General features: G+C 37.5%; 2 protein-coding genes and 1 pseudogene across 4 annotated transcripts; 1 reads left to right on the top strand and 2 right to left on the bottom strand.

Annotated features, from left to right (window-relative positions):
• The first annotated feature begins 1,083 nt into the window (after positions 1 to 1,083).
• LOC147495926 (uncharacterized) lies at positions 1,084 to 4,404 on the top strand. Its single transcript, XM_086564709.1, has 9 exons — positions 1,084 to 1,357; positions 1,447 to 1,690; positions 1,761 to 1,910; positions 2,602 to 2,659; positions 2,758 to 2,850; positions 2,966 to 3,064; positions 3,487 to 3,578; positions 3,745 to 3,804; positions 3,889 to 4,404. Exons 1-9 carry the CDS (start codon positions 1,152 to 1,154, stop codon positions 4,135 to 4,137), a joined length of 1,251 nt encoding a protein of 416 aa, XP_086420835.1. The 5' UTR covers positions 1,084 to 1,151; the 3' UTR covers positions 4,138 to 4,404.
• A 1,630-nt stretch (positions 4,405 to 6,034) lies between these two features.
• LOC147495925 (protein MOS2 pseudogene) lies at positions 6,035 to 10,880 on the bottom strand (annotated as a pseudogene). The gene is made up of 2 exons (XR_015197857.1): positions 9,279 to 10,880; positions 6,035 to 6,174 (listed from the first exon to the last, which is right to left on the bottom strand). The product of XR_015197857.1 is annotated as a protein MOS2 pseudogene (transcript).
• A 949-nt stretch (positions 10,881 to 11,829) lies between these two features.
• LOC147495924 (putative cinnamyl alcohol dehydrogenase 1) lies at positions 11,830 to 14,648 on the bottom strand. Of its 2 annotated transcripts, none has more exons than XM_086564708.1 (7): positions 14,511 to 14,648; positions 14,336 to 14,442; positions 14,024 to 14,137; positions 13,701 to 13,931; positions 12,679 to 12,964; positions 12,342 to 12,492; positions 11,830 to 12,176 (listed from the first exon to the last, which is right to left on the bottom strand). In XM_086564708.1, the coding sequence occupies exons 2-7, from the start codon at positions 14,425 to 14,427 to the stop codon at positions 11,980 to 11,982; spliced, it is 1,071 nt and encodes a 356-aa protein (XP_086420834.1). In that variant the 5' UTR covers positions 14,428 to 14,442; positions 14,511 to 14,648; the 3' UTR covers positions 11,830 to 11,979. The 2 variants fall into 2 exon arrangements, with proteins under 2 accessions (XP_086420834.1, XP_086420833.1); XM_086564707.1 differs by having other exon boundaries at positions 14,336 to 14,438; positions 14,511 to 14,568.
• Positions 14,649 to 15,402: the final 754 nt, after the last annotated feature.

Below are 15,402 nucleotides of genomic sequence, written 5' to 3'. Positions count from 1 at the left end.
AAAAAAAAAAGGTTTTCCAATCAAGTTTTATAAAAGTGGACTGTCGTCATCCCGGTCTCATGGGATACAAGGATTGGAGTAAGTGATGAAATTTTGGGATGGACAGTAAATGAAGATGATCATTAGATCATATATGGAGTTTATTAGGCAAAAAAGTATCCACAGTGTTGCTGAAGCTGTCTCGGACAAAACCATGAAGTGCCAAGTCGTACACAAATTAATCAAGTGAGCGGAGCAAACATTCTGGACTGATGGGGGTATGTGGTCAAAATGTCATTTGGTTGGTTTCTGTCTATCTCCATCTCTCCTTTTCGTCAGTAACTCCACGCCCTTTCAATCTCTCCCTCTCCCTCTCCACTCTCCACACCCTTTCAATTCTCCGCTCACGCCCATTTCAATCAGTGTTCTAAAAAACGCTGGGCGGTAGTTGGACGGTGGGACAACGCCTAGCGCCTAGGCCTTCTAGGCAGTGCCTAGATGAGCTAGGCGCAAGGCGGTTTTTTTTCATAATATATATAGTAAATACACACATATACTACAAAAAATGAAGAAAAATCATTTACCATAACTCAAAAAATAAACACAGATAAAAATACTTATTACAAAAATGAGTAATAGTTGAGGAATATTGACTTCATATAAAAACATACTTTTTGTTATAGTGGCATATAATTTATATTAGACTTAAGTCTTTTAAACTCATTCAAATCTTAAGCCTACACGGGCCTTTATTTTTCGACATTTAATCATTCAAAAAATTTTTTTTTTTTTTTACTGGACCGCCTAGAGGCTGCCTAATCGGTCCGCCTAAACCCGTCTAGTTGGTCCACCGATTTTTAAAACGACTAAGGCCTAGGCGAGTCGGTTGGGCACCGCTTAGCGCCTAGAGACCGCCTAGATTTTTAGAACAGCGATTTCAGTATACTAGTTTATTATCCACTATTAAATGGCGGGCTTTAAAACCCAAGGCCCACATTAAAAGGCTTTCGTGTCGGGTCGGATCCGGATCCACAAAAAGAACAGTGTTTCCAGACGGTTCAACTAACTTGTTTTCTTGGAGAAGGGTTCGTTAGTTTCTATATATATAAATTTTTATAAAGTATAAACCCCACAAAAACCCTCACTTGTTTTTATTATTAAAATCTTGGAAAATGAATTTAAGATCTCTAACAAAAAATGCAGCAACAATAACAAGAAGATGTTATACAACAGCAGCATTAGTTCCCTATTCGAGCCCATTCCTTAAATCTTCTACACCATCCCTTTTCTCTTCTCCTCACTTTAACCCATCTTCACCCTCATCCCTTGTCCGTCACTTCCGGGCTAGCGGTCGTTCTGGTGATGAGCTTAGTATGAGGTATATCCTATTATTTTTATTTTCATTTTATTTGCTTGTTTGCTTCCAGATATTTTTAGGGCTTTACATTGTTGTTTTGTGTTTATTAGATATGAGCTGACACCACCAACCAATTGGGGTATTAGAATAGTCCCTGAAAAAAAGGCGTTTGTTATTGAACGATTTGGAAAGTATGTAAGGACTCTTGATTCTGGGATTCATATCTTGATTCCTGTTGTCGACCGAATTGCTTATGTTCATTCACTCAAGGAAGAGGCCATTCCTATTCCAGATCAATCTGCTATTACTAAGGATAATGTCAGCATCTTGATTGATGGAGTGCTTTATGTTAAGGTATAATAATAACTACCTCAGCTCGTTTTGTTCTATAACTTTGGTAATAATAATGGTGTCTCTGTTGTAGGTTGTGGATCCACACAAGGCATCCTATGGTGTTGAGAATCCCATATTTGCTATTATTCAGCTCGCTCAGACGACAATGCGTAGTGAACTGGGAAAGATTACTTTGGATAAAACATTCGAGGAGAGAGATACACTGAATGAGAAAATTGTGGTAAGTTGAGTCTCGACTCTCGAGTCTTTTGATCTACTAGTAAGTTAGTTTCTTTGAGAGAAAACTGCATCATATAGGAGTTATATGTTTATATGCTGCGGACCTTGTTTCTGATCAAAATTTGGTAGATTGTTACTGGCTTCCTGATGCAATTCTGTCGTTTTTTTTTCCTTTTGGTTTCTTTATCCTAAAATGTACCTTATTAAAACTTTTATGTTTCTAATTCTGTTTCCCGAATATGAGAATATGTCGTCAATTATTCTTTTTGTTGTGTATCATTCTTACTGATGACGTTTTCTTTGAGTTGGGAGATTGAGATTGAAATTCTAATTACTTTTTTCGTTTATTCTCCAATTGATCCCTGGACTATGTTGTTTGTTGTATCTGGCCTTAGTGGCTTATTTTTGGCTTTCAGTAACATGTTATCTGGGCTAGTCTTGGGATGAGATTCTTCCTCCCTTTCTACTTATCGGTCATGTAGTTTAGACTGACAGAGTTACAGATTCAGAAACATACTTGAGAAGGTTATGTTAGTTTACTTGCCGCAAGAATGCTATAGGGCTTCCAATTATCCACCAAGTTGCCTTCAGGACCACATATATGTTTTCATACTGCATATCTTGTAGTCATTCTTTTCATCCATCTTCAACCAGCAATATGTTGTTCTATGATTGTCATTTATGTGTTTTAGGAATCAATAAACAGTGCTGCTCAAGATTGGGGTCTGAAATGTCTTCGATATGAAATAAGTAAGAGATCATGATAGTCATTTAATTAAGTGTTCATTTTCTTACTATTTCCTTCAGAAATGTTTATAATCTGCTTACTATGTTTTCTTCCTTTGTAGGGGATATTAGTCCTCCACGCGGTGTGAGAGCTGCTATGGAGATGCAAGCTGAAGCAGAGCGTAGAAAAAGAGCTCAAGTTCTCGAGTCTGAAGGTGTTTTTTTGTGAAACTTAGTAGTTCAAAATCAAATACTGATACTTGTTGTAGAAAAATATCAGTCTTCTTGCATCATTTAACTGTTTAACATAGTTTGTGTATGATCTAACAGGAGAGAGGCAGGCAAACATTAATATTGCCGATGGAAAGAAAAACAGTGTAATCTTAGCGTCAGAAGCTGCAATGATGGATCAGGTTAATAGAGCTAAAGGTGAGAGGCTATGATTCTGTAATACTTTTGGCATCGTTTCTTTTATGTTTATAATATGTGTATACTACTGCATATCTTTAATATATCATGTTACAGAAAAAAATAGCTAATGCAACTAGTCCTGTGTTAGACAGGACATGTTTATCTTGCACTTGGTTCTGTTGGGCCACTTTTTTTCCTGTGGGACAGTTGAACTGGTTTTCGCTTTTGTTTGTTCATGGTTCATGAACACGATAAATAAAATCTCTGTTTTCTGATTGATAAAGTAACATTATATCACTTCAAAAGCTGCATGATACTGTAAAGCTGACAACTGAAAGTAGTTCCTTGTCTAATTCGTAATTCTGCTATTCCTTTTCATCTGCCTTTTTATTACTTACACATGTGTTCTTTTGCAACACTATTACTTCTCAATCTACCAGGAGAGGCAGATGCCATACTTGCTAGAGCACAGGCAACTGCCAAAGGAATTTATCTGCTTTCGGAAGCCATTAAAACAAATGGTGGAGTTGAGGTCTGTAGTTGCCCAACCTTGATTGCAATGCTTTTAATTCTGATTTATCTTATAAAGAACTGCATTTCATAAAGAATCATTAGGAAGAAAAAGAGAACAAAAAGATTTTTAGTTTCTCAGCTTCTATATTTGCTTTCTCTTAAGGTTCTGACTGACCATTTTGCAGGCCGCAAGTCTAAGAATAGCTGAGCAATACATTCACGCCTTTGGTCAAATTGCCCAAAAGGTGAGTAATGAACCCTGTCAACAGTTATAATATCAATCGGTGGAAGTTGCAAAAAGTTTTATATTCATTCATTTTCTTTTGCAGGGCACAACCATGTTACTCCCTAGCACGGCCGCGAACCCTGCCAGCATGATGGCTCAGGCCATGTCAATATACAAAACTATGATTGGTGGTTCTGGTGACGGCGCTGGCGAGAGCACCCATTCTGGTTTATTGGACACCAAGAGAAGGGATGGTTCCAGTGAGACGAAGGAAGGTGATTCAAAGAGTGCAGCAAAGTCTAACAGCATTATTGGAGAACCTGTTTTCTCGCTACAGAATAACAAGAAATGAGGAGCTGATGCATAAGATTAGTGGTTGAAATGAGAACTTTCTTTTCGACTAGCTGAGTCAAGAACTCTGTTCTTGTAGTTCATATACTTTTACTGCCCCAGTTCAAATCTTTTCATGATGAGTTTTGTTTGTAGGTCAGACATCCATTTCATTTTGGATTATGGTAGAATTTAAAGTGAATCACAGATCACCTTAATCGTGAAAGGATAAGATTATGGTGTTTTCTGTTTTCTCATTCAAAAATATAAAATTGTTCTCTTGATATAATTTGTTCTCCTGATATAATGATAGGGAGGGGGGGTTTCTGGCACTTAATTGCTTTATATTTGTTGGAAGAACTGTTTCCTTGATCATTGCTATCTGGATTCTGGACCTACTGAAAATGGATGCGTGGATGTTGTTTTCTAATGCTTTTCTACATTTTAACAAAGGGTCTCATTTTTTAAGAGAAATGATGAAGGCAGATTGATTGTTGCTTTTGTGGCTACTAGGAAAGCCTGTAGAATCTCACTCTAGGTAAGGCAGGTGCATCTATCAGGATACGGCTCAGCCTCAACCATAATAGGCTCAACTATCTCCATATTTGTTGATTTTTCAGGTGTCAAAATTTGAACTACCATGTTAGTCCTCCCATGCTGCTTGGTAACTACGTATTTCATGCTGTGTTTGACTAGTTTAGGAAATCAATTACTCGTTGCGTGGTGCTTAATTTGACTGTCCATGTATGGTAAGTTGCAGTATAAGCAACGAAGCAGAGAGAAGCTTGCATTGACATGTTAAATCTATATTGTAACAGCAAATTAGCAAGATCTTCAAAAGAAGTGTTTTGCTTACTGGTTCCTGATTATCATTTTGTGATTAGCATATAATTTAACACGTAAAAGAGACGGATGTTTCTTGTTTCCTGTGATACTAATACTAGCAAAAAATCCCTGAGCTATTAGGATTTGTTTCTTTTAAAATTTCACTACACTCCGAAGTCGTAAGAGTCAAGTCTTCGCTTGCATGTGTTGGAGGTGATAGCTATATCTCTCCAGACTCAGAATTGATGAGGATTACTTGGAGGCGAAATTCAATGCATTAACTATAAAATAAGAAGGGTGAACTAGTGTTACCCCTACTAGATGAGCCAATTAGGATTTGCCCCCCACTAGATGGGAAATTAGGGTCTCCCCCCTAATTACACACAAAAAAATTTCGGTCAACCCATTTTGATTTTTTTTTTTTTGTGTGTATTTAGGGGAGAGACCCTAATTTCCCATCTAGTGGGGGGCAAATCCTAATTGGCTCATCTAGGGGGGGTAGTTAACCCAAATAAGAATTGAATACAATTTGTGGTTTTGGAGCAATGTTTGTGTGGGGTTATTGTTTAATTTCCTACTATCAGTAGGCATGTTTCACAGCACCAGGCTAGCTGTCCGTCAATAGATAGAAGCCTATAGTCCTATACAGCTATAGTTAACAATATCCATTCGAGATTGTTAGTTGCACAGAATCACACACAGGAGATGAGCGTCCTAAAGTTGCTTCAAACCCAGTGTATCAGAAAGAACTTTATGGTTGGAAATGATCAGACAGGTACCTCTGTCAAAAACTTCTATGATTACTCAGACGGAGATCTCTAGAGTCCAGGAGCGAGGACCTCCCTCAACAGTCAGACCCTCCTTCAAGTTTAAAAACCTCTATTATACGAATTCCAAGAACTCAAAGCAATTAAAAAACTGGGAGAGTCTGATCACAGGTCCAGATCCGAGCATGATTGCCAGGTACCCAGAGTACAGTATAGTACAATCTTTACTCACAGCAAAAGTCAGTAGAAATAGAGACCTTGCTAGATTCTGCACAACATTAAATTTTGATAATTTGACATTCATTTCAGTAAGAGCTGGAACTTCAGAAGATTTTCCTGACTAAGCTTTCTGGTTAACTTCATAGTGAACCTCCTCTTATCACACAGCGCAAGAATGCTAGTGGCCTATTCTTGACTTGCCATATCTAGTTCTATCCCCTCCAAAGCTTCCCTTGCTTCCGGTCAAACTGGAAAACATTGAAACATTAGTAACAATCATCCAACAACAACTTCGCAGGGACAATGGCTTCAGGTGCTTCACAAATGAAAAGCACAAGGGTGTCAAAGAGTAGCATAAGCAGCTACAATTTGGAGATCTCTACATTGTAAGCCTCAATTATAGATACATTGCAGTGACCATGTCATACCATACTACGATAGAGTTCAAAATATGCAGAAAACTTTAAGATCTCTTTATTGTCAGCCTCAAATTTACACATTGATTTTTTATCTTTCCTTTTTGTGGTAACAATTTCTATGGTGCTCCGTGCTCGTGGATATCAAATCCCCACAAATTTTAACAACTAAGCTTAGCTTAAACACAAGTTGAATTTTTTTCATGGTTAGCTTAAAAACACAAGTTGAAACTTTTTTCATGGTCTGCTGAGTACAATTAAAAGACCTTTTTCAAGGTTATACAGACATATAGAAAAAAAACGTGGGAACTATTAATCTTGTAGAACATATTGTATTTAATACAATTTCTGATTTGTCTGATACAGTGAAACCATGACATTCTTCCAACCTAGAGCCATCAAGGACCTAGTTTTTCACCAACTAGATGTATCTAAAAGAGACAATAACTTGAAAGTGGCCCTTTAAAACACAGCCAGACTCGACAATGTGTTCTATAGGTGTGAATTTGGCAGAAAAAGAAAATTCATTGGTCACATCCTCAGTGTGCCCCATCAAAAGCTGAGGGAGTTCCTGTTTGCAGACATTCAGCTAATGACGTAATGTTAGTAAGACCCGGACTTCTCTTTGTTCGGTTGGCTACTGTAAAATGTTCATAGAAGGATTACTATCAACTGTTCATGGACTATTCACTTGAATAACAAGTATGTTAGTGCCTTTGGGCTCTTTTGAAGGAAAATTTTGAATTATGGGGAATTAGAACACATTTCACTCGTAATTTGAAAAAAAAATTGGAACCAAACGACCATTCTTACGACCCAATCAATGTAGGCCCTAAGAAAACCGAGGTTCCAAGAAAAAGCCCCATTGGATCTAACCACGCACTCGCTAATCACCAAATTCTGCACCCTTAATGCTCAAACATGTTGAACAAATTACCAAACACCCGTTTTCAAGTCTATCTCCCAGCCAAATGTCTACCCAAAACAGAATATTATTACCAACTACAAGTTTATACCTCATAGTCCACTTATAAACCTGGGACACCTTCTAGATGCCCTTCCAAATACCAAAACCATACGGACCACTCTCCCAACCAAGATGAGATTCACCAAACCTCGACTCAACTATTAGTCAGCACAAGCTATCCCTCTCTAAATCAAACCTCCAAAGGCCCAAACACCGTCCTTTTTTGACAAGCAAACTAATTCCCAATTAAGAAGGTGAAACCTATGGTGCTCATCCATTATCATCCCACAACAAGTTTATACTGATCTGCTCATTCCTATGGGAAAACTCATGGGAGCATAAAAAGTGACAATTGGTTAGAATTATTTGCTGGTGGATAAAAATTCCCAGAAACATTAACAACAAGCTAGCTTAAACATGAGTTGGTAGAGTTCAGAATTTTTTCATGGTCTGTTGAGAACAAGTCAAGCTCATGCATAAAGATATAATAAAAGGAACAACCAACTCTGAAGTCTAGATATCAATCTTGTAGAACCCTCAGCAGGCATTTCACAGACGCAATCACAATCCACCAACCCTAGAACCTTAGAAACTTTTTCACCAGATGTATGCACCTAACGGAGCAAACTATAACTTTGAAAGTGGCTCTTCAAATGCACAACATTGCCAGACTCAACACTGTGTTCCGTAGGTGTGAACTTTGGCAGGAAAAAAAATACTTGGGTCACAGCGTCAGTGTGCCCCCATCAAAGGCTGAGGGCTTACCTGATAACAGACATTCAAGTAATGTTTGTAAGATACGGACTTCTCTCTGTTTGGTGCACTGCTAACAAATGGCCGTGTAGGGATTACTAGTGCTGGGAATTATCTGTCAACATATGAATTCATTTTTATGAATAGACCATATCTGAATCTAAATTCTCGAATATCGAACTATTTTAACAAGATTATATTTTACTAAAATAATTTATATCTTACATTTATATATGAAAATTATTAAAATAAATATTTTTTATGTGTTTTTAGTGGATATGGATATCCGAAGTTGAGGGCTCCATTTCCTGCCCTAGGGATTACTGTCAACTGGAAGGATTCTCTTATATACCAAATAAACTTGTAGGGTTGAGAGGAATCATAACACATTGGACTCTTAATTCAAAAAAAAAAGGCTTTCAGAAACCAAAGCGACCCATCTTATGACATATAATTTACATGTGAGACTGATGACTTATTCGTCAGAGTGTGAGACTAACTTATACTAAGACTATGGATAAGATTCAGAATTAGATAGATTGGCATTTGTTTCAAATTTTAGTTCATACAAAGGGGACGCATAAATATATGAACCTTTTCTTAAATAGATACATTTGGTATATATATCTACGTAATAGTCCCCATTAATAGTCCTCATCAAGTCATTAAGAAGATAATAAAGATAGGGGGTTACTCTGACTTGATACAAATAAAGCATGTACAATAACTAGAAAACATACAAACAAATATTCAAGCTAAATATGTGGATAGTACGCACAATATGATGCACAAAGGTAACATCCATTTCTACTGATTCTGATGAACAAAAGAAACTGACATTGTTGGGAAAAAATTATATGGTCATTTGTTTATCCATATGGAGGACGCATGCTCGTGGGGTCAGGCTTCAAGAACAACACCTCAAGGCTATGATCATAAAGCATCTCAGCTCACACTGTAACAGTTAAAAGCACTGCTTGCCTCCAGCATAACAAATTTATCCATTATGTTGCATACAAATAAATACGAGTAAAAACAAAGTTGTTGCGTTATAATTCAAACATATAAATAGCACACAAATAGACATCAAGCCATGTTGCTTAAATCCAAGTTTTCAAGTTTAACATGATAATAATGTAACATATTGAACTCCACAAATATTCATAGAGAAAAATTCATTGTTTGAAATTTAAATCTTCAAAAGACAAGTTGATACCTCTACATCAGGAGTATTTACTTTCCCAGGGTTTAGCATATGGTGTTGTACACCACTCTTTCTATAGAAATCAATACCCAATACAATCTGGATCTCCAAGATACTCTGCAATCTGTTCCAGGTGCACATTAAGCAATTCATGGCTATCTGCATCTTGCACAACACCGGTTTCTTTCTCCATATTCCTCTCCACTAGGTATCCAAAGACACCCTTATGCTTTCCATACAAGACGAGAACTGGACCCCCACGCTTTGGGACTGCCGTCTCGAGAAGGTCTTGGTGGACACTCTGGATAATTTCCTTGCTCTCATCCAAAGATATATCACACGTATTCGGGCCCACAACATCTAAAACCTCGCCCTTCTTCAAGTAAAGCTTCCCTCTTCTATAATCCTTGCTAATAATTCTAACACGAATGTGACTAGTTAACCACGAAACTGCCACACTTCTCTCTTGTTCCTTGCTACTAGGTCCATATCCTGCTCCATTAATGGACTTCTCTTCTCTATCCTTTCTTCTATCACTCTTTTTGTCATCCCTGATCTCACTCCTCCTATAGCTCGATCTCTCATTTTTCCTTCTATCATCTCTAGAGCCCCCACGACGCATCTTCTCCTCTTGCAACCCTTTCACGCACAACTCATCATCAACAGTACCCAACTCCAAGAACTTCCTGTACTCCAACAGTAACTTCCTCATTGCTCGACAACTTCAAAACAACCTTACTATCAACCTTGTCCAAAACCTTCCCTTTCAACCCAACATGCCTACCACTAACAACTCTAACAACTTTCCCAACATGAACCCCTTTCAACTCCCTAACAACAAGTTTCTCATCAATCCCAATAACATGTCTAGTCTTCCCATTCTCCCCTTTAGGAGCAACGAGCTGTTTCTGCTCACGCCCTTTTTTATCGAAAGTAAGCTTATCCGGCTGAAACCCCAACCCTTCTTTATTCCCTCTCCTAACATACTGCACCACTTGCACATCCTCTTTAGCATTCTTCCCAATCCCTTGTCCTTCTTTCCATCCATAACCTTTCAATATAGCTACACCAAACCCCTCCACGGGTACATCCTCAAACTCGTCCATCCCTCTATCGTCCGGTAAATTCTTCATATCCTCTTTAAACTTCTTAAGTAGTACATTCTCCACTGGATTATAACCACCCCCACTAACAACTCCTCGTTCTTCTTCTTCTTCTTTAATATTCTTGTCTCGAATGTTTAAACCATAAGACATGGAGGGGTCGGTGTCCATGTTTAAAGCAGGGGTGGTTTCTAGTTCGAAAGTGAGATTGGGGTCTTGGATGTTTTGAAGGGGGGTGTCTATGTTTTTCATTTTCTTGTATGGATTCCATGTGTTTTCGAGTCTGGGGATGACAAGTGTGTTATTATTAATGAGTGTTGGGGGTTTGGATGGGTCGAATTCTGTCACGAATTGTTGTTGTTGTTGTTCGTGGGAGGATGGGCCCGTTTCTTGGAGAGAGAAAGTGGAAGAAGATGGTACCCTTTTGTTGTTGTTGTTAGGGTTTGGTTTTGAGGAGAGGGAGAAGGAAAGCTTCGTTGTTGGTTCCATTATTTTGATGATTGGAACAAAATTTCATGTTTTTATAATTTCTTAAGTCAACATTCGTGAGATTTCGAATTTTCTGAAATATTTGAAATTTCACCGACATTACGAAACCATGGACCAATAGTGTTGAAATCAACAGAAGCAATACAAGTAGTACAATCACTAAAAATAGCAAAAACTAAAGTTGATGTTAAGAATGAAATATGGTATAAACCAGACTTAGCATTATATTGTGACATGATATATTTGTTTGGTAAGAATAATATGATTCAAAATGCCCAAGAGTTTTTCTTCGAGTTGAAGAATCAAGGGTTAGTACCTGATACAAGAACTTATACTGAAATGATTGGTGCATTTTTACAAGTTGGTAATGTAGGGAAGGCAATGGTTGTGTTCCGGATAAGTTGACATTGACTATATTGATTAGGAACCTTGAGAAAGTTGGTGAAGGGGAACTTGTTGAGGTTGTTAAGAAGGATTGTGTTGAGTATGTAGGGTGCCCGGAGAAGTTTCTTGAAGAAGTTGGAAGGAAGTTTCCGAAGCGGAAGTCAGTTGGACTTGTTTGAATTCTTTGTTGTTATGTGAGTCTCTGAATTTTGTGCTAGAAATGATTTTATGTTGAAATGAAATTTGTGTTGTGTGTCTTCTTTAGTTGTCCATATTGTGCTTTTCATTCTTGATTACTCATCCATCTGAAGATATTAATCTGCACTAAGCTTCTGCCCGGGATCTTGGTTACCAAGTTTTCTTAGTTTCCTGTAAAACACTGAAGTGTGGAACAGAATAAGACCATTTGCGCAAGCTTGTCTGCTTGAATCCAAAGGTTATATCAATCAAATATATCCCCATAAACAAATGTTTAAAACTTAGAAGACGTGTATTTGAATCTTGTGTATTTGAAAACACAGAGAGAGATTTATACTTCTAGTAAACTAAAGAACAAATGTGATTTTATCAGCAGCATAAGGTGAACAAATCCGAAAAACCACGATTTCAGTAATACAAACTAAAAATGAGCCATTGAAAGCAGGTCACTTAAAATTATTACAATGTACTACTGATTTCTGTTCTGGCTTGCATACAGTGCAATACCTAATGGAACTCTTTTCTTATTGTGAAAACATTCATTTTAAAGAGTTCTTAATATCTATCACAAAACGATACTTGACATCTTTCTTAACCATCCTCTCAAGTGCTTCATTTATGTAGTCAATTGGAATAACTTCAATCTCCGGGTATATCTTGTTGGCAGCACAGAATTCTAACATCTCCTGTGTATCCTTTGTACCACCCGTTACACTCCCGGAAAGAGTTTTGGAACCTACCAAGAAGAAAGGAAATTATTTTAGTATTGACACGAGCACTAAAAGCCTCTTACTATGTGTTATAACATCTCCATCAATTAAAAACCAGTTTCAGAAAGACTAATTCAACAAACAAATAATTACCATGCTTTGGAGAATTGGAAGGTAAACAAATAACTAACCTATAATAAGGCTTGCGGGATGAATTTTAACTTCGCTTGGAAAGCCCACTAAGACCAAAACACCCATAGTCTTCAAGAGTGCCATGTACGGATCAAAGGGATGATCACCAGATGCAGTATCAACTATGAAATCAAGAGACTTCGCCACAGCCTACACATTATAGAAAACTCGGTCACCATTCAAAAGCTTCTCATTTCTTTCATATAACATATCACTGTCTGGAGATAAACTATTAGACCTATGCAAGCTCAAGAGGTAGATTAATGTGAATCTAAATACCAATGGGTATTATCAATATATTTTCAAAAAAAAAAAGGCCATTATATTATAACTTACTTCCATTTGTTGTTTGTCAGTTGTGAGCACAAATCTGTCAGCTTTAAGGAGATTCAGGGCTTCATCTTTCTTAGATGTACTTGTGCTGAGAACTGTTACATGTAATCCAAAAGCCTTTCCAAACTTCACGGCCATATGACCAAGGCCACCAAGCCCAATCACACCAAGAGATTTACCCGGTTGGTTCATCTTATGGCGCATCATGGGAGCATAAACTGTTATTCCAGCACATAACAAAGGTGCTGCTGAAGCTAATGGGTAGTTGTCAGGAATTCTGTAGCAATACCTGAGTAATCAGGAAGAACAAAATACCAAATTTATTCCTGACAAGTTACAACACATTCTCTTTTTTTACAAAAGAAAAGACGTTAAAAAATGTCAAATTGGCAGAGGAACTTTTAAATGAAAACGGTACAGCCGACCCACAGGATATCAAGCTTGCAAAAGTCTTTACGTAATTTTGAAGAAGGTACCATATATAGGAATAGATAGGGGATTGAACATTGAAGCCTGGGAGTTGTTCAAGCTTTCTGAAATCAAGGACAAATAGATAATGGACACAATAACTCTCAACTGTAGAATGTGAAACCCACAAGCGCAACGACGTAAGGTTCTAAATACAGCACACGACTTGCATTTTTACAAAAGAAATACTAGGAATGAGGAATAAGAAAAAAGGGGGTTATTGTTGTTAGGCGGATAGTTCAGTTTTCATTTTCTTTTGAAGTTATATCAAAGAAACAATGATGTACCACTCACAGACAGACGAGCTATAAAAAGAAGAAACATAACTTTAGATTGTGGTAAATCGCCACATGAATTCTTTACGTGCACCTTACAGTATGGATCGCTATTTGGAATTGTTATTTTTTTTTTCTTTTGTTTTTGATCGGTTATTTGGGAACTACTGCAATATTAATTACTTAAGTACTGTACACAGTAAAATAGTATACATGGATAATACGCAGCGTAAGGCAAGCATGATTCGGATATTTAATAATTTATAAGTTGAAGAGAATTACCTTTCATGGACTAAGATGAAACTGGAGTATCCTCCTTTTGTGACTGTACCATCCGCATCAATTCGATTAAAGGTGAAGACTGAACCCTTTTCACAATGAACTTCTAGGCCATCATTACAGTAGGAACATTCTCTACAGGAGTTTACATATGTTCCAACTCCAACATGGTCACCAGTTTTAAAGCGGTGAACATTGGAGCCAACTTCTTTGACCATGCCGACAATCTCATGCCTGGTAATGGAAAAAACAACATAATAAAAGTTAAATGGCCTTCCATTCCACCAAACCTCAATACAAAAATATGAAAAGCAACACCGGCCTACCCAGGGACCAAAGGATATATTGAGTCTCCATGCGCATTTCTTGTCCAGCTAACATCAGCATAACAGACTCCACAGTGTGTGATGGTCAGTGAGACGTCGTCAGGTCCGAGCACCCTGTCAATTTAAAAATGTCGTCAGTAAGGCATGAGATTTTGGTAATATATAGTTACTTACTTTCCCATTCTCATTTTTTTTCCTTCAATAAAGATTTTGCTCTTCTACCATTTCTTGGTAATGTTTCTAGACCATACATAAATAATGACAACAGTTCTTCCACATGAATAAAGCAATCATGCAAAATAGTAGACGTACCTGCGGCTGAATTTGTAGGGAGAAAGTAGTCCAGATGGATCTCTAGCTGCCCACGCCAAGCAATTATCGTTTTCACCTTCTGTACTACTCATTGTTATATTCACTGTCTGATACCAAAAAAAAAACATTCGTTAGTTATTATGCAAACTGAAAACAAGCATAGTCCAAAACAAACCTTTGTGCACACGTGAAGCAGAGATGCGAGGTTTTGGAGAGTACATCCGAGCTTCAAGTATATAAAGGATGAAGAAAAGTCGTCACTAGTGATGGCAGCTTAAGCTGGGCCAACCTCAGCCCGATGGGCCTAGTCAAATAAATGTTGGCTTTGGGCCTTTGAATCCGTCTGACGTTGACAATGAATGTTATGGTTTAATATTACTTTCGATGCCGATTTGGTGATGGAATTTATGGTTAATTCATCGATTAGGCAGCAATTGTCAATGTCTACGCAAATTAGGTTGCTCGAAAGCATGAATGTGCACTCAATAAACTTTGACAAGTTAATTAGCAAGTAATATATCGTTTTCTTTGGTGCAAAACACTCAATTTAGACTAATTCAACGAAAATTTGACTCTTTTACCCTTGCCCATATCAAGACAAAGCATTCTCTCTCCAACAGAAAAAAGTATTTCTCTCTCCTCTCTTCTTGTCCCCTTCATGTAACCTTGTCTTTCTTTTTTATGTAAAACTAAAACTTTTATTAATTAAACCAAACGAAATTTACATATGCCCAGGACATCATAAAGGACTTGCATATTTACAACCATTGGTGCCTGATGCCACCATACAGACGAAAATGGTGGAAGGAAAGACAAGTCTCCAACAGGGCCAGTTGAGATGTGTACATTTGATTGCTCCAACAATCGGAAGTTCTTTACTTGAGCCACAGCATGTGAGGCTAGAGCGTCTACAGCACCATTTGCTTCGCGATAACACCAACTGAAGTGCACTTCTTGAAATTTACTCAGCACTAGCTTAATCTGAGTAACAATTCTAGCTAATAACCAATGACAGTTTAAGTTTTCATCCGTTAAAACCTTAAACAACAATTGAGAATCTGTTTCTA

The sequence above is a fragment of the Coptis chinensis genome, chromosome 6 (genome assembly GCF_015680905.1).
Source record: "Coptis chinensis isolate HL-2020 chromosome 6, ASM1568090v1, whole genome shotgun sequence".
In the NCBI taxonomy this organism is placed as follows: Eukaryota; Viridiplantae; Streptophyta; class Magnoliopsida; order Ranunculales; family Ranunculaceae; genus Coptis; species Coptis chinensis.
This window is presented reverse-complemented; position numbering and strand designations above follow the sequence as displayed.

Bases quoted from the DNA above. Each gene is read 5' to 3' on its own strand.
- LOC147495926 (XM_086564709.1), top strand. From the start codon at position 1,152: ATGAATTTAAGATCTCTAACAAAAAATGCAGCAACAATAACAAGAAGA. The intron at 1,691-1,760 runs GTATAATAATAA...TCTCTGTTGTAG, and splicing joins ATGGAGTGCTTTATGTTAAG to GTTGTGGATCCACACAAGGC. The intron at 2,660-2,757 runs GTAAGAGATCAT...CTTCCTTTGTAG, and splicing joins ATGTCTTCGATATGAAATAA to GGGATATTAGTCCTCCACGC.
- LOC147495924 (XM_086564707.1), bottom strand. From the start codon at position 14,556: ATGTACTCTCCAAAACCTCGCATCTCTGCTTCACGTGTGCACAAAG. The intron at 14,138-14,335 runs GTACGTCTACTA...TTAAATTGACAG, and splicing joins CCCTACAAATTCAGCCGCAG to GGTGCTCGGACCTGACGACG. The intron at 12,965-13,700 runs GTAATTCTCTTC...CTGATTACTCAG, and splicing joins TTCATCTTAGTCCATGAAAG to GTATTGCTACAGAATTCCTG.